At 39.7% G+C, this 23397-nt stretch overlaps 1 protein-coding gene across 1 annotated transcript; it reads left to right on the top strand.

Annotated features, from left to right (window-relative positions):
* Positions 1-1372: 1372 nt before the first annotated feature.
* On the top strand, positions 1373-2843 carry LOC122647677 (the record flags this gene model as incomplete). Its single annotated transcript, XM_043841031.1, has 2 exons — positions 1373-2385; positions 2500-2843. Coding segments are annotated over exons 1-2 (1357 nt in total), but the record flags the coding sequence as incomplete, so codon positions are not given.
* Positions 2844-23397: the final 20554 nt, after the last annotated feature.

Consider the following 23397-nt stretch of genomic DNA (forward strand, 5'->3'; position numbering starts at 1 on the left):
GAACCACCTGGTCTGGTTTAAACCGAAAATGAACATATGTCAAAATAGGTATCAATTCGAACGTCACGACCCTCAATATCGCATCCACACATCTAATAAGAGATAACGAAAATTTTTAGAAAATCCCAAACCCAAAAAAGTACAGAAATGCCCCCAAATGACCCACCCAGTTTGGTTTAAATCGAAAATGAACATATGTCGGAATAGGTATTGATTCGAAGGTCACGACCCTCAACATCACATCCACACGTCTAATAAGAGATAAGGACACTTTTTAAAAAATCCCAGACCCAAAAAAGTACAGAAATGCCCCCAAATAACCCCAAACGACCCACCCGGCTGGTTTAAACCGAAAATGAACATATGTCGAAATAGGTTTTGATTCGAAGGTCACGACCCTCAACATCGCATCCACACTTATAACAAGAGATAAGGACACTTTTTTGAAAATACCAAACCTAGAAAAGTACAGAAATGCCCCTAGATAACCCCAAATGACCCACCCAGTTTGGTTTAAACCGAAAATGAACATATGCCAAAATAGGAGATTGTATACTCTAATGCTTTTGCATTGTTAGAAGATCTTACGGAGGAGGTTTCATATGATCCTACGGAGCTTATGCTTGATGCTGACTCATGCAATATCTTATTGGGTAAAGATCTAAATGATGGGCACAATTGTAGGGATTTTACAAACAAGGAAGCTGAGGAGGTAGGTGAAATTCTGCCTAATGTAGCAGATTCGGTCCAGACCCAAGGAAGGAATGGTAGTACAGCTGTTACGGATGGTGAAGATTTGGAGAATCCAGAAAATTCTATTAACATGTTTATTACAGCTGGTGCTTCTCCTATTCAAGCTCATGTGTTGGCCACTAAAGAAGGTATTGATGAGAGTGGAGAGAGGATAAGTGGGTCTCACATGGAGGGTAATATTACAACTACTACAAATTTGGAAAGCAATACAGATTGGGGTGGCGCTATTAGGGAATCTCTCCTGAAAATTCTTGATGAAGAAGGAAAAATTGATGGAGATGTCATAGGAGAAGGGGTTAAAGATGATTCTTAGTCAACTCTTGTTCCCAAGTCAGCAAACCTCTATTCAAAAGGAAGGAAGGAATCCCCCCCTCCCCGTGGCTCAGCCAACTTTGAAAGACTAAAGAAGCAAGCTGCGGAGATTCGGTCAACCCAAGGGCAATCTGGAAAAGGTATGGGTCATTCGAATTCTGGTTCTTTTTTTTGTTTTGGGCCGAGCCACGGGGAAGGGGCCTAAGTTTCAGGCCCAATGGGTTCTCTTAAACCCGAAAGAGCCCGGTGAGGCCAAGGGAGATGGACCGAGTAAGGGGGGAGTTGACGGTTCTAACCTTCAGTCTAAATGAAGTGCTTAGTCTGGAATGTCAGAGGCATGAATGCCTCAACTAAACGGCTGGGGATTAAGAAGGTGTGCCAAGATCATCAGGCTAAATTGGTTTGTCTTCTGGAAACAAATGTTAAGGTGGATAATTGTGGTGCTATTTTTGATAATTTTATTCCAGATTGGAAGTATGTGCACAATGGTGAGATTGATAATACTATTCAGATTTGGTTGGGCTGGGATCCGAGTTGTTTTAATGTTGAAGAAATTCAAAAAACTAAGCAGTTTATTCATGCCAAGGTGTCGATTATGGGAACTGCTGGCTCTTTCCTTTGCACTGTAGTGTATGCTCTCAATACTGTGGCAGGGCGGAAGGATTTGTGGGAGGATGTGGGAAGTCTTGCTAGTGCTATTGCTACTCCATGGGCTGTCTTAGGGGATTTCAATGTTATTCGGAATCATAATGAGAAAATTGGTGGGGACCCGGTTCGGTTTGAGGCTATTGATGATTTCAACACTTTTATTGAAGACTCTGAGCTGATTGACTTGAAGTGGAAAGGGGAAGCTATGACTTGGAATAACAGGCAAAGTGGTGATGCTAGAATTTACTGTAAGCTAGATAGGGTGATGGTAAACTTGGCTTGGATGGATGTTTTCAGAACTTCAGAGGCTATTTTTCACCCTCCTGGTCTCTCTGACCACTCTCCTGTAGTGGTGGCTATGTTAGATGAGGTTAATTTTGGCCCTAAACCTTTCAGGTTTTTTGAAGCTTGGATTGGTAGAGCTGGGTTTGATGATATGGTTCGGAAGGGCTGGGAACAGCCTGTTAGCTTGCTCCTCAATCCCATCCTTAGGTTTGCTGCTCAGTTAAGGAATGTTAAAAAAGAGCTGAAAAAGTGGAATAAAGGGTGCATTGGAGATGTTTTTGTTGCGGTTAAGGCTGCACAAGCTGAGTTGTGCCAAACTCAATGCAATCTTAGGGACCACCCTGATGACCCGAATCTGGTTCTTTTGGAGACTCAAGCTAAGGTGAAGTTATGGGAAGCCTTGGTCATTGAAGAAAAGTTCTTGAAGGAGAAGTCTAGGGTGAAACATATTCAGATGGGGGATGGTAATAATAGTTTCTTTCACAAGTCCATGATTTGTAGGCAGAATAGGAAGCATATTCTCGAGATTAAAGGGGAAGGAGGTGAAATTGTTAAGGATCCTAGCCAGATCAAAGATGAAGCTATCTCTTTCTACAAGAAGTTGTTTGGATCTGATTCGGTGGATGGTGGTTGTTTTCCCAACTCGGTCCCCTTGCAGAATGGCCTGTCCCTCTCTCAACAGGGAAGTCTTATTGGTAGGGTGTCCAATAAGGAGATTTTGGAGGTTGTGTTTGCTATGAAAAATTACAGAGCTCCAGGATCGGATGGGTTTGGGGCTGCTTTTTTCAAACATTCTTGGGATGTGGTTGGTGAAGATTTGACTCTAGCAGTGAAATGGTTCTTCAGTAAGTCTTGCCTCCCTAGTTTGATTAATGCTACTTTTATTAGTCTTATTCCAAAGACGGGGGATGTCTCTTCCTTTGCTGGTTATAGGCCCATAGCCCTTTGCAATCTTTTTTATAAGATCATCACAAAAATTTTATCTAATAGATTACAAGGAGTGGTTGGGCAGGTGGTGAGTGATTCCCATTCTACATTTATCAAGGGAAGGTCTATTGTGGACAACATCCTTGTCTGTCATGATGTGGTCCGAGGGATTGAGCAGAAAGGCACTAGTCCTACAACAGTTTTAAAGATTGACCTTCATAAAGCTTATGACTCCCTTAGTAGGAAATTCTTGTTTGAGATGACGGAAAGAATGGGTTTCCCTCAGAAGTTCATTGGTTGGGTGAAGGCTTGTGTCGACACTCCCTATTTTTCCATTTTATTAAATGGGAGTCCAGCTGGCTATTTTAAAGGGGGAAGGGGAATTCGGCAGGGGGACCCCATGTCTCCCTATTTGTTCACTATTGCAATGGAGGGGTTTTCAGCCTTGATGAGGAAGTTGGAGGTTGAGAGTAGGATCAGTCTTCTCCCCAGATGTAAGAGCTCCCACCTCTCTCACCTTATCTTTGCGGATGATTTGATGATCTTTGTGAAGGCTACTACGGACTCTATTTTGGCCTGCCTGGGGGCCTTGGATGAGTTTCATACCTACTCTGGGTTGAAGCTCAACAGGGCTAAGTCCTCTATTATTTTAGGGGGCCTTACCCATACGGCCAGACTGCAACTTTTGGAATTAATGAATTTTGTGGATACCAAGTTACCTATCTGGTACCTAGGTGTTCCACTTATCTCTCGGAAGCTGGCTTTTGCAAATTGCTCCTCTATTTTGGATCGGGTGCGGAATAGGCTTGATGGTTGGAAAGCGCATCTTTTATCTTTTGCAGGGCGGTTACAACTCTTGAGCTCTGTTCTTCAAGGCTGCTACATTTATTGGTCAGGGATTTTTGGACTGCCTGGTGCTCTCAAGAGAAAGCTAGAGTCCATCTTCTCCAATTTCCTTTGGTCTGGCCCGTCTCTTGAATGTAAGGTACAGTATATTTCTTGGGAGAGGATTTGCAAACCTAAGGCTGAAGGGGGCCTTGGTATTAGAAGAATTTCAAATATGCATACGGTGGGTATTCTTAAGCAAATTTGGTGGATTGCCTCTAAAAAGGACAGTCTTTGGGTTAGGTGGGTTTACACCCGCTATCTAAAAAATGACTCTATTTGGACTGTTAAGATTCCCCAAAACTGCTCTTGGGTTTGGCGGAAAGTTCTCAAGTTTAGAGATTTGGTTGAGCCTCACATCCATCATATTATTGGGAATGGCCAATCTACTAGACTTTGGTTGGATAATTGGCATCCTAAAGGGGTTTTGATTAAGAGGTTTGGGGATCGGGTTCGGTATGATGTTGGTTCTACCCGGCTTGCCTTGGTTTCGGACTTTATTAGAGGTGGTCTATGGCATTTGCCCCCCCCAGGGCTCTTTTGATCTGATTACTATTTCTAGGGATCTCCCTAGTATTCCCATTGTGAATGGGGAGGAGGATCTTATTATTTGGAAGGAAACCCCTAATGGCCTCTTTACTACTAAGTCGGATTGAGAACTTGTGAGAAGCAGTGCTACTAAGGTGGTTTGGCATAGCCTTGTTTGGTTTCCTGGTTTTTTACCTAGGCATTCCTGTACTACCTGGAGATGTCTTATGGGTGGGCTCCCAACAAAGGACCAACTTATTAGAAGGAATATTGGAGTTGGGCAGAATTGCGTCCTGTGTTGGGGGGGTTTGGAGAGTCATGCCCATCTATTTTTTGACTGTCCTTTCTCTAAGACCATTTGGGATAGGGTTAGTTCTAAGTGCACTCATAGTGGTAAAGGACCTGCTGGCTTTTTTGATGTGGTTAATTGGCTCTCTCATGTGGTTTGTGCTAATGACAAGTTAGATGTTATCCCCAAGTTGGCTTTCTGTACTACGGTTTATCATGTTTGGTGGGAGAGAAATCAACGCCTCTTTAGTAATCAATCAAGATCTTATGATAAAATCCTTTAAGATATCAACTTTGATGTGGTCACTAAAGGTTCTCATTGTCCGATTTTGGCTGCCCATACCCCTAGAAATCAGTTCTTGGTTGATATTTGGGGGATCCAGGTGCGATGGGCAGTCTCGGCCCCCAAAGCTTGTTCTTGGCCGAAACCCCCTACTCACTTGGTCACGCTCCATTGTGATGGGTCCTTGAGTGGAGATAGAGCTTCTTATGGTGGTCTTGTTCGTAATACCACAGGAGATCCGATCCTGGCTTATGTTGGTAAAGGTGTGGAGGCTTCGGTTCTTAGCATAGAGTTGTTAGCCATTCATAGGGGGGTGGCACTGTATTTAGAGAGGAATCTTTGACATGTTTCTATTAGATCTGATTCGAAGTTGGCAGTTGAGATTCTCACTGGTGTGTTCAGTTGCCCTTGGAATGTATATGTTTTGAAAAACCAAATCATCTCTAGTCTAAACCAGTTGACTCACTATGAAGTGAGGCATATTTGGAGGGAATTGAACCAGCCGGCAGATTTTATTGCTTCCATTAATTGTGGGGATGGGGAAGCTATTTTGTATCCTCCTTAGTTTCATGATGACCTAATGCGGCTGATCCTTGATGATGCTTCTGGTAAGGTCCAGTTTAGGCCTCCGTGATTGGGTTGGGTGGCTTTTCCTTGTAGTTACGAGGGGTTTGTCCTCGGCGGTGTGGGGCCTCTTCCTCCTCCTTAGGTCTGTCTAAGGGGTGGGAGAAGGCTGTCTTCTTTTATATCTTTCTTTTCTTCTTCTTTATACACACAACTTACCTATCGAAAAAAAAAAGGTATCGATATGAAGGTCACAATCCTCAACATCGCATCCACACATCTAATAAGAGATAAGGACACTTTTTAGAAAATACCAAACCCAAAAAAGTACAGAAATGCCCCCAAATAACCCCAAATGACCCACCCGGTCCGGTTTAAACCGAAAATGAACATATGATGAAATAGGTATCGATACGAAGGTCACGACCCTAAACATCACATCCACACGTCTAATAAGAGATAAGGACATTTTTTAAAAAATACCAACCAAAAAAGCAAAGAAATGCCCCCAAATAACCCCAAACTACCCACCGGGTCTGATTTAAACCGAAAATGAACATATGCCGAAATAGGTAACGATACGAAGGTCAAAATCCTCAACATCGCATCCACACATCTAATAAGAGATAAGGACACTTTTTAGACAATACCAAAGCCAAAAAAGTACAGAAGTGCCCCCAAATAACCCGAAACGACCCACCCGGTCTGGTTTAAACAAAAAATGAACATATGTCAAAATAGGTATCGATTCGAACGTCACGACCCTAAATATCAGATCCACACATCTAATAAGAGATAATGACACTTTCTAGAAAATCCCAAATCCAAAAAAGTACAGAAATGCCCCCAAATAACCCCAAACGACCCACCCGGTATGGTTTAAACCGAAAATGAATATATGTCGAAATAGGCATCGATTCGGAGGTCACAACCCTTAACATCGCTCCCACATGTCTAATAAGAGATAAGGACACTTTTTGGAAAATTTCAAACAAAAAAAAGTACAGAAATGCCCCCAAATAACTCCAAACAACCCACCCGGTCTGGTTCGGACCTAAAATGAATGTATGTCAAAAAATGTATCGATTCGAAGGTCACGACCCTCAACATTGCATCCACACGTCCAATAGGAGATAAGTCCACTTCTTAGACAATCCCGAACCCAAAAAACTATAGAAATGCCCTCAAATAACCACAAACGACCCACCCGATCTGGTTTAAACAAAAAATGAACATATGTCGAAATATGTATCGATTCGAAGGTCACGACCCTCAACATCACATCCATGCGTCTAATAAGAGATAAGGACACTTTTAAAAAAACCCCAAACCCAAAAAAGTATAGAAATGCCCACAAATAACCCCAAACGACCCACCTGGTCCGGTTTAAATTGAAAATGAACATATGTCAAAATAAGTATCGATTCGATGGTCACGACCCTCAACATCGCATCCACACGTCTAATTAGGGATATGGACACTTTTTAGAAAATCCCAAACCCAAAAAAGTACAGAAATGCCCCCAAATAATTCCAAACGACCCAACTAGTCTTGTTTAAATCGAAAATGAACATAGGTCTAAATAAGTATCGATTCGCAGGTCACAACCCTTAACATCGCCCCCACACGACTAATAAAAGATAAGGACACTTTTTAGAAAATCCCAAACCAAAAAAAGTATAGAAATGCCCCCAAATATCTCAAAACGACCCACCCAGTCTGGTTCAGACCGAAAATGACCATATGTCAAAAAACGTATCGATTCGAAGGTCACGACCCTCAACATCGCATCCACATGTCCAATAAGAGATAAGTCCACTTTTTAGAGAATCCTGAACCCAAAAAAGTATAGAAATGCCCACAAATAACCCCAAACGACCCACCTGGTCCGGTTTAAATCGAAAATGAACATATGTTGAAATAGGTATCGATTCGATGGTCACGATCCTAAATATCACATCCACACGTCTATTAAGAGATAAGGACACTTTTTAAAAAATCCCAAACCCAAAAAAATACAGAAATGGCCGCAAATAACCCCAAACGATCCACCCGGTCTAGTTGAAACCGATAATGAATATATGTCAAAATTGGTATCGATTCGAAGGTCACGACCCTCAACATCGCATCCACATGTCTAATTAGAGATATGGACACTTTTTAAAAAATCCCAAACCCAAAAAAGTACAAAAATGCCCCCAAATAATCCCAAACGACCCAACTGGTCTTGTTTAAACCGAAAATGAACATAGGTGCAAATAGGTATCGATTGGCAGGTCACAACCCTTAACATCGCACCCACACGTCTAACAAGATATAAGGACACTTTTGGGAAAATCCTAAACCAAAAAAAGTATAGAAATGCCCCCAAATAACTCCAAACAACCCACCCGGTCTACTTCGGACCGGAAATGAACATATGTCAAAACACATATCGAGTCGAAGGTCACGATTCTTAACATCGCATCCACACGTCTAATAAGAGAAAAGGACACTTTTTAGAGAATCCCGAACCCAAAAAAGTACAGAAATGCCCCTAAATAACCCCAAACGACCCACCCGGTCTGGTTTAAATCGAAAATGAACATATGTCGAAATAGGTACCGATTCGAAGGTCTCGACCCTCAATATCGCATCCACACGTCTAATAAGAGATAAGGACACTTTTTAGAAAATCCCAAACCCAAAAAAGTACAGAAATGCCCCCAAATAATTCCAAACGACCCAACTAGTCTTGTTTAAATCGAAAATGAACATAGGTCTAAATAAGTATCGATTCGCAGGTCACAACCCTTAACATCGCCCCCACACGACTAATAAAAGATAAGGACACTTTTTAGAAAATCCCAAACCAAAAAAAGTATAGAAATGCCCCCAAATATCTCAAAACGACCCACCCAGTCTGGTTCAGACCGAAAATGACCATATGTCAAAAAAACGTATCGATTCGAAGGTCACGACCCTCAACATCGCATCCACATGTCCAATAAGAGATAAGTCCACTTTTTAGAGAATCCTGAACCCAAAAAAGTATAGAAATGCCCACAAATAACCCCAAACGACCCACCTGGTCCGGTTTAAATCGAAAATGAACATATGTTGAAATAGGTATCGATTCGATGGTCACGATCCTAAATATCACATCCACACGTCTATTAAGAGATAAGGACACTTTTTAAAAAATCCCAAACCCAAAAAAATACAGAAATGGCCGCAAATAACCCCAAACGATCCACCCGGTCTAGTTGAAACCGATAATGAATATATGTCAAAATTGGTATCGATTCGAAGGTCACGACCCTCAACATCGCATCCACATGTCTAATTAGAGATATGGACACTTTTTAAAAAATCCCAAACCCAAAAAAGTACAAAAATGCCCCCAAATAATCCCAAACGACCCAACTGGTCTTGTTTAAACCGAAAATGAACATAGGTGCAAATAGGTATCGATTGGCAGGTCACAACCCTTAACATCGCACCCACACGTCTAACAAGATATAAGGACACTTTTGGGAAAATCCTAAACCAAAAAAAGTATAGAAATGCCCCCAAATAACTCCAAACAACCCACCCGGTCTACTTCGGACCGGAAATGAACATATGTCAAAACACATATCGAGTCGAAGGTCACGATTCTTAACATCGCATCCACACGTCTAATAAGAGAAAAGGACACTTTTTAGAGAATCCCGAACCCAAAAAAGTACAGAAATGCCCCTAAATAACCCCAAACGACCCACCCGGTCTGGTTTAAATCGAAAATGAACATATGTCGAAATAGGTACCGATTCGAAGGTCTCGACCCTCAATATCGCATCCACACGTCTAATAAGAGATAAGGACACTTTTTAGAAAATCCCAAACCCAAAAAAGTACATAAATGCCCTCAAATAACCCCAAACGACCCATCCGGTCTAGTTTAATCGAAAATGAACATATGCCGAAATAGGTATCGGTTCGAATGTCACGACCTTCAACATCGCATCCACATGTCTAATAAGAGATAAGGACAGTTTTTATAAAATACCAAAACCAAAGAAGTACAGAAATGCCCCCAAATCACCCCAAATGATCCACCTGGTCTGGTTTAAACTGAAAATGAACATATGTAGAAATAGGTATCGATTCGAAGGTCACGACCCTTAGCATCGCATCCACACGTCTAATTAGAGATAAGGACACTTTTTAGAAAATTCCAAACCCAAAAAAGTACAAAAAGGCCTCCCAAATAATCCAAAATGACCCAACTGGTCTGGTTTAAACCTAAAATGGACATATGGATAGGTATTGATTCGTAGGTCACAACCCTTAACATCGCACCCACACGTCTAATAAGAGATAAGGACACGTTTTAAAAAATTGCAAACTAAAAAAAGTACAAAAATGCCCCCAAATAACTCAAAACGACCCACACTGTCTGGTTCGGACAAAAAATGAACATATGTCAAAATACGTATCGATTCGAAGGTCACGACCCTCAACATCGCATCCACACGTCTAATAAGAGATAAGGACACTTTTTAGAGAATCCCAAACCCAAAAAAGTAAGAAAATGCCCCCAAATAACCTAAATGACACACCCAGTCTGGTTTAAACCGAAAATGAACATATGTCAAAATAAGTTTTGATTTGAACGTCACGACCCTCCATATCGCTTCCACACCTCTAACAAGAGATAAGGACAGTTTTTAGAAAATTCCAAACCCAAAAAAGTACAGAAATGCCCCTAAATAACCCCAAACGACCCACCCAACTGGTTTAAATAAAAAATAAACATATGTCGAAATAGGTATCGATTCGAAGGTCACGACCCTCAACATCCCATCCACACGTCTAATTAGAAATGAGGACACTTTTTAGAAAATCTCAAACCCAAAAAAGTACAAAAATGCCCCCAAATAATCCCAAATGACCCAACTGGTCTGGTTTAAACCGAAAATGAACATACGCCCAAATAGATATCGATTCGCAGGTCACAACCCTTAACATCGCACCCACACATCTAATATGAGATAAGGACACTTTTTAGAAAATCCCAAACCAAAAAAAATACAAAAATGCCCCCAAATAACTCCAAAAGACCCACACGGTCTGGTACGGACCAAATATGAACATATGTCAAAATACGTATCGATTCGAAGGTCACGACCCTCAACATCATATCCACACGTCTAATAAGAATTAAGGACAATTTTCAAAAAAATCCAAAACCCTAACAAGTACAAAAATGCCCCCAAATAACCCCAAACAACCCACCCAGTTTGGTTTAAACCGAAAATGAACATATGTTAAAATAGGTTTCGATTCGAAGGTCACGACCCTCAACATTGCATCCACACATCTAATAAGAGATAATGACAGTTTTTGGAAAATACCAAAACCAAGGAAGTACAGAAATGCCCCCAAATAACCCCAAAACGATCCAATTGGTCTAGTTTAAACCAAAAATGAACATACATAGTAATAGGTATTGATTCGAAGGCCACGACCCTCAACATCGCATCGACACGTCTAATTAGAGATAAGGACACTTTTTAGAAAATCCCAAACCCAAAAAAGTACATAAATGCCCTCAAATAACCCCAAACGACCTACCCGGTCTGGTTTAATCGAAAATGAACATATGTCGAAATAGGTACCGATTCGAAGGTCACGACCCTCAATATCGTATCCACACATCTAATAAGAGATAAGGACACTTTTTAGAAAATCTCAAACCAAAAAAAATACAAAAATGCCCCCAAATAACTCCAAAAGACCCACACGGTTTGGTTCGGACCGAAAATGAACTTATGTCAAAATACGTATCGATTTGAAGGTCACGACCCTCAACATCACATCCACACGTCTAATAAGAATTAAGGACACTTTTCAAAAGATCCAAAACCCTCAAAAGTACAGAAATGCCCCCAAATAACCCCAAACAACCCACCCAGTTTGGTTTAAACCAAAAATGAACATATGTCAAAATAGGTTTCGATTCGAAGGTCAGGACCCTCAACATCACATCCACACGTCTAATAAGAGATAATGAGAGTTTTTAGAAAATACCAAAACCAAGGAAGTACAGAAATGCCCCCAAATAACCCCAAACGATCCAATTGGTCTAGTTTAAACAAAAAATGAACATACATAGAAATAGGTATCGATTCGAAGGCCACGACCCTCAACATCGCATCCACACGTCTAATTAGAGATAATGACACTTTTTAGAAAATCCAAAATCCAAAAAAGTACAGAAATGCCCCCAAATAATCCCAAACGACCCAACTGGTCTGGTTTAAATAAAAAATTAACATATGTCCAAATAGGTATCGATTTCCAGCTCACAACCCTTAACATCGTACCCACACGTTTAATAAGGGATAAGGACACTTTTTAGAGAATCCCGAACCCAAAAAAGTACAGAAATGCCCCCAAGTAACCCAAAATGACCCACCCGATCTGGTTTAAATCGAAAATAAACATATGTCAAAATAGGTACCGATTCGAAGGTCACGACCCTCAATATCGCATCCACACGTCTAATAAGAGATAAGGACACTTTTTAGAAAATCCCAAACCCAAAAAAGTACATAAATGCCCTCAAATAACCCCAAACGACCCACCCGGTCTGGTTTAATAAAAAATGAACATATGTCAAAATAGGTACCGATTCGAAGCTCACGACCTTCAATATCGCATCCACACATCTAATAAGAGATAAGGACACTTTTTAGAAAATCCCAAACCAAAAAAAATATAAAAATGCCCCCAAATAACTCCAAAAGACCCACATGGTCTGGTTTGGACCGAAAATGAACTTATGTCAAAATACATATCGATTCGAAGGTCACGACCCTCAACATCACATCCACACGTCTAATAAGAATTAAGGACACTTTTCAAAAAATCCAAAACCCTAAAAAGTACAGAAATGCCCCCAAATAACCCCAAACAACCCACCCAGTCTGGTTTAAACCAAAAATGAACATACGTCATCCACACGTCTAATAAGAGATAATGACAATTTTTAGAAAATACCAAAACCAAGGAAGTACAGAAATGCCCCCAACAAACCCCAAACGATCCAATTGGTCTAGTTTAAACCAAAAATGAACATACATAGAAATAGGTATCGATTCGAAGGCCACGACCCTCAACATCGCATCCACACGTCTAATTAGAGATAAGGACACTTTTTAGAAAATCCAAAATCCAAAAAAGTACAGAAATGCCCCCAAATAATCCCAAACGACCCAACTGGTCTAGTTTAAATAAAAAATTAACATATGTCCAAATAGGTATCGATTTTCGGCTCACAACCCTTAACATCGTACCCACACGTCTAATAAGAGATAAGGACACTTTTTATAGAATCCCGAATCCAAAAAAGTACAGAAATGCCCCCAAAGAACCCCAAACGACCCACCCGATCTGTTTTAAACCGAAAATGAACATATGTCAAAATAGGTACCGATTCGAAGGTCACGACCCTCAATATCGCATCCACACGTCTAATAAGAGATAAGGACACTTTTTAGAAAATCCCAAACCCAAAAAAGTACATAAATGCCCTCAAATAATCCCAAACGATCCACCCGGTCTGGTTTAATCGAAAATGAACATATGCCGAAATAGGTATCGGTTCGAATGTCACGACCCTCAACATTGCATCCACATGTCTAATAAGAGATAAGGACAGTTTTTATAAAATACCAAAATCGAAGAAGTACAGAAATACCCCCAAATCATCCCAAATAATCCACCTGGTCTGGTTTAAACCTAAAATGGACATATGTCCAAATAGGTATCGATTCGTAGGTCACAACCCTTAATATCGCACCCACACGTCTAATAAGGGATAAAGACACGTTTTAGAAAATCGTAAACTAAGAAAAGTACAAAAATGCCCCCAAATAACTCAAAACGACCCACACTGTCTGGTTCGGACCGAAAATGAACATATGTCAGAATACGTATCGATTCGAAGGTCGCGACCCTCAACATCGCATCCACACGTCTAATAAGAGATAAGGACACTTTTTAGAGAATCCCAAACCCAAAAAAGTAAGAAAATGCCCCCAAATGACACACCCAGTCTGGTTTAAACCGAAAATGAACATATGTCGAAATAGGTTTTGATTTGAACGTCACGACCCTCCATATCGCTTCCACACGTCTAACAAGAGATAAGGACAGTTTTTAGAAAATTCCAAACCCAAAAAAGTACAGAAATGCCCCTAAATAACCCCAAACGACCCACCCAACTGGTTTAAATAAAAAATAAACATATGTCGAAATAGGTATTGATTCGAAGGTCACGACCCTCCACATCGCATCCACACGTCTAATTAGAAATGAGGACACTTTTTAGAAAATCTCAAACCCTAAAAAGTACAAAAATGCCCCCAAATAATCCCAAATGACCCAGCTGGTCTGGTTTAAACCAAAAATGAACATATGTCCAAATAGGTATCGATTCGCAGGTCACAACCTTTAACATCGCACCCACACGTCTAATATGAGATAAGGACACTTTTTAGAAAATCCCAAACAAAAAAAAATACAAAAATGCCCCCAAATAACTCCAAAAGACCCACACGGTCTGGTTCGGACCGAAAATAAATATATGTCAAAATACGTATCGATTCAAAGGTCACGACCCTCAACATCACATCCACACGTCTAATAAGAATTAAGGACACTTTTCAAAAAATCCAAAACCCTAAAAAGTACAGAAATGCCCCCAAATAACCCCAAACAACCCACCCAGTCTGGTTTAAACTGAAAATGAACATATGTCGAAATAGGTTTCGATTTGAAGGTCACGACCTTCAACATCGCATCCACATGTCTAATAAGAGATAATGACTATTTTTAGAAAATACCAAAACCAAGGAAGTACAGAAATACCCCCAAATAACCCCAAACGATCCAATTGGTCTAGTTTAAACCGAAAATGAACATACGTAGAAATAGGTATCGATTCGAAGGCCACGACCCTCAACATCGCATCCACACGTCTAGTTAGAGATAAGGACACTTTTTAGAAAATCCAAAACCCAAAAAAGTATAGAAATGCCCCCAAATAATCCCAAACGACCTAACTGGTCTGGTTTAAATAAAAAATTAACATATGTCCAAATAGGTATCGATTTCCGGTTCACAACCCTTAACATCGTACCCACACGTCTAATAAGAGATAAGGACATTTTTTAGAGAATCCCGAACCCAAAAAATTAAAGAAATGCTCGCAAATAACCCCAAACGACCCACCCGGTATGGTTTAAACCGAAAATGAACATATGTCGAAATAGGTACCGATTCGAAGGTCACGACCCTCAATATCGCATCCACACTTCTAATAAGAGATAAGGACACTTTTTAGAAAATCCCAAACCCAAAAAAGTACATAAATGCCCTCAAATAACCCTAAACGACCCACCCGGTCTGGTTTAATCGAAAATGAAAATATACTGAAATAGGTATCGGTTCGAATGTCACGACCCTCAACATCGTATCCACATGTCTAATAAGAGATAAGGACAATTTTTATAAAATACCAAAACCAAAGAAGTACAGAAATGCCCCCAAATCACCCCAAATGATCCACCTGGTATGGTTTAAATTGAAAATGAACATACGTAGAAATAGGTATCGATTCGAAGGTCACGACCCTCAGCATCGCATCCACACGTCTAATTAGAGATAACGACACTTTTTAGAAAATCCCAAACCCAAAAAAGTACAGAAATGCCTCCCAAATAATCCCAAATTACCCAACTGGTCTGGTTTAAACCTAAAATGGGCATATGTCCAAATAGGTATCGATTCGTAGGTCACAACCCTTAACATCGCACCTACACGTCTAATAAGAGATAAGGACACGTTTTAGAAAATCGTAAACTAAAAAAAGTATAAAAATGCCCCCAAATAACTCAAAACGACCCACACTGTCTGGTTCGGACCGAAAATGAACATATGTCAAAATACGTATCGATTCGAAGGTCACGACCCTCAACATCGCATCCACACATCTAATAAGAGATAAGGACACTTTTTAGAGAATCCCAAACCCAAAAAAGTAAGAAAATGCCCCCAAATAACCCAAATGACACACCCAGTCTGGTTTAAACCGAAAATGAACATATGTCGAAATAGGTTTTGATTTGAACGTCACGACCCTCCATATCGCTTCCACACGTCTAACAAGAGATAAGGACAGTTTTTAGAAAATTCCAAACCCAAAGAAGTACAGAAATGCCCCTAAATAACCCCAAACGACCCACCCAACTGGTTTAAATAAAAAATAAACATATGTCGAAATAGATATCGATTCGAAGGTCACGACCCTCAACATCGCATCCACACGTCTAATTAGAAATGAGGACACTTTTTAGAAAATCTCAAACCCAAAAAAGTACAAAAATGCCCCCAAATAATCCCAAATGACCCAACTGGCCTGGTTTAAACCGAAAATGAACATATGTCCAAATAGGTATCGATTCGCAGGTCACAACCCTTGACATCGCACCCATACGTCTAATATGAGATAAGGACACTTTTTAGAAAATCCCAAACCAAAAAAAAATACAAAAATGCCCCCAAATAACTCCAAAAGACCCACACGGTCTGGTTCAGACCGAAAATGAACATACGTCAAAATACGTATCGATTCAAAGGTCACGACCCTCAACATCACATCCACACGTCTAATAAGAATTAAGGACACTTTTCAAAAAATCCAAAACCCTAAAAAGTACAGAAATGCCCCCAAACAACCCACCCAGTCTTGTTTAAACCGAAAATGAACATATTTCAAAATAGGTTTCGATTCGAAGGTCACGACCCTCAACATCGCATCCACACGTCTAATAAGAGATAATGATTGTTTTTAGAAAATACCAAAACCAAGGAAGTACAGAAATGCCCCCAAATAACTCCAAACGATCCAATTGGTCTAGTTTAAACCGAAAATGAACATACGTAGAAATAGGTATCGATTTGAAGGCCACGTCGCTCAACATCACATCCACATGTCTAATTAGAGATAAGGACACTTTTTAGAAAATCCAAAACCCAAAAAAGTACAGAAATGCCCCCAAATAATCCCAAACGACCCAACTGGTCTGGTTTAAATCGAAAATTAACATATGTTCAAATAGGTATCGATTTTCGGCTCACAACCCTTAACATCGTACCCACACGTCTAATAAGAGATAAGGACACTTTTAAAAAATCCCAAACAAAGAAAGGTACAAAAATGCCCCCAAATAACTCTAAACGAACCACGGTCTGGTTCAAACCGAAAATGAACATATGTCAAAATACGTATCGATTCGAAGGTCACGACCCTCAACATCGCATGCACATGTCTAATAAGAGATAAGGAGACTTTTTAGAGAATCCCAAACCCAAAAAAGTATAGAAATGCCCCCTAAATAACCCAAAAGACCCACCTAGTCTAGTTTAAACCGAAAATGAACATATGTCGAAATAGGTATCGATTCGAACGTCACAACCCTCAATATCGCATCCACACGTCTAATAAGAGATAAGGATAGTTTTTAGAAATCCCAAAGAGATAAAAGTACAGAAATACCCCCAAATAACCCCAAACGACCCACCCAGTCTGTTTTAAACCGAAAATGAACATATGTTGAAATAGGTACCGATTCAAACGTCACAACCCTCAATATCGCATCCACATGTCTAATAAGAGATAATGATACTTTTTAAAAAATCCTAAACCCAAAAAAGTATAGAAATGCCCCCAAATAACCCCAAACGACCCACCCGGTTTGGTTTAAATCAAAAATGAATTTATGTCGAAATAGGTATCGATTCGAAGGTCACGACTCTCAACATCGAATCCACACGTCTAATTAGAGATAAGGACAGTTTTTATAAAATACCAAAACCCAAAAAAGTACATAAATGCCCTCAAATAACCCCAAATGACCCACCCGGTCTGGTTTAATCGAAAATGAACATATGCCGAAATAGGTATTGGTTCGTAGGTCACAACCCCCAACATCCCACCCACATATCTAATAAGAGATAATGACACTATTTAGAAAATCTCAAACCAAAAAACCACAGAAATGCCCCCAAATAACTCAAACGACCCAACCAGTCTGGTTTCGGATCGAAAATTAACATATGTTAAAATACGTAATGATTCGAAGGTCACGATCCTCAACATCACTTCCACATGTATAATAAGAGATGAGGACACTTTTTAGAGAATCCCAAACCCAAAAAAGTAAAGAAATACCCCTAAATAACCCCCAACGACCCACCCGGTCTGATTTAAACCAAAATTGAACATATGTCAAAATAGGTATCGATTTGAAGTAATGACCCTCAATATTGCGTCCACACGTCTAATAAGAGATAATGACACTTTTTGGAAATTCATAAACCCAAAAAAGAACAAAAATGCCCCTAAATAACCCCAAACGACCCACCCGGTTTGTTTTAAATCGAAAATGAATATATGTCGAAATATGTATCGATTCAAAGGTCACGACCCTCAACATCACATCCACACCTTCTAATAAGAGATAATGACACTTTTAAAAAATCCGAAACCCAAAAAAATACGAAAATGCCCCCACATAATGCCAAACGACCTACCTGATCTGGTTTAAACCAAAAATGAACATATGTCGAAATAGGTTTCGATTCGAAGGTCAGGACCTTCAACATCGCATCTGCACGTATAATTAGAGATAAGGACACTTTTTTGAAAACACAAAACCAAAAAAAGTACAGAAATGCCGCCAAATAACCCCCAAATGATCCACCCGGTCTGGCATAAATCAAAAATGAACATATGCCGAAAATGGTATCAATTCGAAGGTCACGATCCGCAACATCGCATCCACACGTCTAATAAGAGATAAGGACACTTTTTAAAAAATACCAAATGTTTGAGTTAAAATAAAACTGCAAGCGTATGGGTCAATCGTAACTACGGGTCGAACACGAGGAGATATACGCTACTCTATTTAACTAATCTTAAAAGTAATGCAAAGTGAACCAAATTACTTAAATTACTAAATTAATGGTAATTAAACTAACAGATCCTAACTCACAAGCATCTAACAAATTACGCATCTACGGGATTAAGTTGGCGTCCTAACACATGAACATCTAACCTATCAAACTAACACAAATTGGGAGTAATTAAAAATAAAATCCTATACTGCCAAGTTGGAAGTAATAAAAATGCAGCCACACATCCACATCCACATAAACAAAATAAGCACATAAACAAAGTAACCCATAAGAAAAATAAAAGAAATAGAGGGAGAAGAAGAAGAAGGAGAAGAAGAGAATGAGATTGAGAATTTAGAGAATGCAAATCTAGGTGTGCTTGAACCGGATTAATTGAAGAAGCTTGAATGAATACTTGCATGAACTTACAATGGCCTCCTCTTCTAAATCTCCAAGTCTTGTCATCAACACAGGAGCTTAGACTAGGAAGCTTTAAACTAAAACTATTACAATCATATTGAAGACATTAAAGCATAAACTAATCCTATTACAACCATTAACTAATCTTATGAAAGCAAAATTAAGAACTTGAAAGAACTACTCTTATGAAATCAAACTAAGAACTTAAGTCAAAAATAGGAAAAGAAGAGAAAATTTCACTAAGTGAATAAATTAAAAACTGAATTAAAACTAAACTAAAACTAACTAAAAAAAACTGAACTAGAACTAACTTCTTACAACCCAAAGGGCAAGGGGTATTTATAGGAGGAAGAGAGGAGAAGAGAGAAGAGGGACGTGTAGGAGAAATATTCCCTAAGAAAAGAGAATATTTTCTTCTCCTTCCTCTTTTACAATGCCTTGAATCCTAAGGAAAAAGAAAAAAATAGAAACAAGAAGAAGAGAAGATTGTTTACATAGACCTTCTATTTTTAGAAAAGTAAACTTTCAATTCTAACAAGTGCTTCCTTTTCTTTGTAGATATCTTCTCTAAGCAATAAAATCAAAGCATCTTTGATTTTTCAACCTTCCATAGATGAGAAAATATCCTTCAAAATAAATCTATCCCAAGTAGAATTCTAGAAGTGCCCTTGGAAAGTTGGAGGAGAGAGAGAGTGATGACTAGGATTCCACTCAAAATTAATGAATTGCCAAATCTATCCTTCAAAAAAAATAGAGCATAGGGTGCTTATATAGGTCTCACCATTGTGTTTCTTGTGAAAAATCACCCAAAATAGACCCAAATTTCGTCCAATTTGGAGTTCGGAAGCCCAAGATATCACAAGTTGAAGTTGGACTATCTAGAGCCTTCCAAATGGAATCTCTCGGTTACAGCAAGGATAACTTCTCATTATTGTGCTAAAACCCCTTGGATCCGAACTTCCGCTTTACTTTGTCCCCGGCCGACTATCAAAAATTACAAATAAACCCCTCTAGAACATTTTCGCGCGTCGTTACGAAAACGGCCATAACTTCTTCGTTTCAACTCGAAATCAAGTGCTGTTTGAACCGTTGCGAAGCTGATTCAATGGGTTACGTATCCATACTATTAACACCTCAAAATTATGCTAAGGGGCCCACTATAATCACATTCAAATTTGACCAATTGGCTTGATTCTTTTAGTGCTCAAGCCAAACTTGATTTTCTCACCTCCTGGGCGCTTCAAGCTATTCTTAGCATCTTTTGCTCCATTTACACAAGAATTCACCTAAAATCGGAAAAGCACAAGAAAGCACCGAAATAACTCTATCCAATGTGGTAAAATGTATGCTTCATGCCCTAAGATTTCACACATAAATGTGCTTATCACCAAACCCAAAAAAGTACAGAAATTCTCCCAATAACCCCAAACGACCCACCCGGTCTGGTTTGAATCGAAAATGAACATATGTCTAAAAAGGTATCGATTCGAAGATCACGACCCCCAACATCGCATCCACATGTCTAATATGAGATAATGACACTTTTTAGAAAATACCAAACCCAAAAAACTACTGAAATGCCCCCAAATAACACCAAACGACCAACCCGGTCCGGTTTAAACCGAAAATCAACATATGTCAAAATAGGTATCAATTCGAAGGTCATGACCCTCAACATCGCATCCACTCGTCAAGCAAAAGATAAGGACACTTTTTAGAAAATACCAAACCCAAAAGAGTACAGATATGCCCCTAAATCACCCCAAATGACCCACCCGGTCTGGTTTAAACTGAAAATGTGCATATGCCCAAATAGGTATCAATTCGAAGGTCACGACCCTCAACAATGCATCCAAACGTTTAATAAGAGATAAAGACACTTTTTAGATAATCCCAAACCATAAAAAGTATAGAAATGACCCCAAATAACCCCAAACGACCCACCCGGTCTGGTTTAAATTGAGAAAGAACATATGTCAAAATAGGTATCAATTCGAAGGTCACGACCCTCAACATACATCCACACATCTAATAAGACATAATGACACTTTTTAGAAAATACCAAACCCAAAAAAGTACAGAAATGCCCCCAAATAACCCCCAAACGACCCAGCCGGTCTGGTATAAACCGCAAATGAACATATGCCCAAATAGGAATCGATTTGAAGGTCACGATCCTTCACATCACATCCACACGTCTAATAAGAGATAAGGACACTTCTTAGAAATTACCAAACCTAAAAAAGTACAAAAATTCCCCCCAATAACCCCAAACGACCCACCCGGTCTGGTTTGATCCAAAAATGAGCATATGTCAAAATAGGCATCGATCCGAAGGTCACGACCCCCAACATCGCATCCACACATCTAATAAAAGATAAGGACACTTTTTAAAAAATCCAAAACCCATAAAACTACAAAAATGCCCCCAAATAACACCAAACGACTAACCCGGTCAGGTTTAAACCAAAAATCAACATATGTCAAAATAGGTATCGATTCGAAGGTCACGACCCTCAACATCGCACCCACCCGTCAAACAAGAGATAAGGAAACTTTTTAGAAAATACCAAACCCAAAAAAGTACAGATATGCCCTAAAATCACCCCAAACAACCCACTCGGTCTAGTTTAAACCGAAAATGTACATATGCCGAAATAGGTATCGATTCGAAGGTCACGACCCTCAACCATGCATCCACACTTCTAATAAGAGATAATGACACTTTTTAGAGAATCCCAAACCATAAAAAGTATAGAAATGCCCCCAAATAACCCCAAACGACCCATCCCGTCTGGTTTGAACCGAAAATGAACATATATCAAAACAGGTAACGATTCGAAGGTCACGACCCCCAACATCGCATCCACACGTCTAATAACAGATAAGGACACTTTTTAGAAAATACCAAACCCAAAAAACTACAGAAATGCCCCCAAATAACACCAAATGACCAACACGGTCTTGTTTAAATCGAAAATCAACATATGTCAAAATAGGTATCGATACGAAGGTCACAACCCTCAACATCGCATCCACTCGTCAAACAAGAGATAAGGAAATTTTTTACAAAATACCAAATCCAAAAAAGTACAGATATGCCCCCAAATCACCCCAAACGATCCACCCGGTCTGGTTTAAACCGAAAACGTACATATGCCGAAATAGGTATCGATTCGAAGGTCACAACCCTCAACAATGCATCCACACGTCTAATAAGAGATAAGGACACTTTTTAGAGAATCCGAAACCATAAAAGTATAGAAAAGCCCCCAAATAATCACAAATGACCCACCTGGTCTAGTTTAAACCAAAAAAGAACATATGTCAAAATAGGTATCGATTCGAAGGTCACGACCCACACCATCATATCCACACGTCTAATAAGAGATAAGGACACTTTTTGAAAAATCCGAAACCCATAAAAGTATAGAAATGCCCCCAAATAGCCCCAAACAACCCACTTGAGCTGGTTTAAACCGAAAATGAACATATGTCGAAATAGGTTTCGATTCGAAGGTCACGACCCTCAACATCACATCCACACTTATAATAAGAGATAAGGACACTTTTTAGAAAACACCAAACCCATAAAAGTGCAAAAATGCCCCGAAATAACCCCAAACGACCCACCCGGTCTGGTACAAATCGAAAATGAACATATGCCGAAATAGGTACCGATTCGAAGGTCATGATCCTCAACATCGCATCCACATGTCTAATAACAGATAAGGGCACTTTTTCGAAATTAATAAACCCAAAAAAGTACAAAAATTTACCCCAATATCCCCAAACGACCCACCCGGTCTAGTTTGAACTGAAAATGAACATACGTCGAAATAGGTATCGGTTCGAAGGTCACAACCCCCAACATCGCATCCACACGTCTAATAAGCGATAAGGACAGTTTTTAAAAAATCCCAAACCCATAAAACTACAGAAATGCCCCCAAATAACACCAAACGACCAACCCGGTCTGGTTTAAACCGAAAATCAACATATGTCAAAATAGGTATCGATTCGAAGGTGCCGACCCTCAACATCGCATCCACTCGTCAAACAAGAGATAATTACACTTTTTAGAAAATACCAAACCCATAAAAGTACAAATATGCCCCCAAATCGCCCCATACGACCCACCCGATCTGGTTTAAATAAAAAATGTACATATGCCAAAATAGGTATCGATTCGAAGGTCACGACCCTCAACAATGCATCCACACGTCTAATAAGAGATAAGGACACTTTTTAGAGAATCCCAAACCAGAAAAAGTACAGAAATGCCCCCAAATAGCCCCAAACGACCCACCCGGTCTAGTTTGAACCGAAAATGACCATACGTCGAAATAGGTATTGATTCGAAGGTCACGACCCCCAACATCGTATCCTCATGTCTAATAACAGATAAGGACACTTTTTAGAAAACACCAAACCCAAAAAACTACAGAAATGCCCCCAAATAACACCAAACGATCAATCCGGTCTGGTTTGAACCAAAAATCAACATATGTCAAAAT

This window comes from Telopea speciosissima, unplaced genomic scaffold (assembly GCF_018873765.1).
Source record: "Telopea speciosissima isolate NSW1024214 ecotype Mountain lineage unplaced genomic scaffold, Tspe_v1 Tspe_v1.0117, whole genome shotgun sequence".
Taxonomy (NCBI): domain Eukaryota; kingdom Viridiplantae; phylum Streptophyta; class Magnoliopsida; order Proteales; family Proteaceae; genus Telopea; species Telopea speciosissima.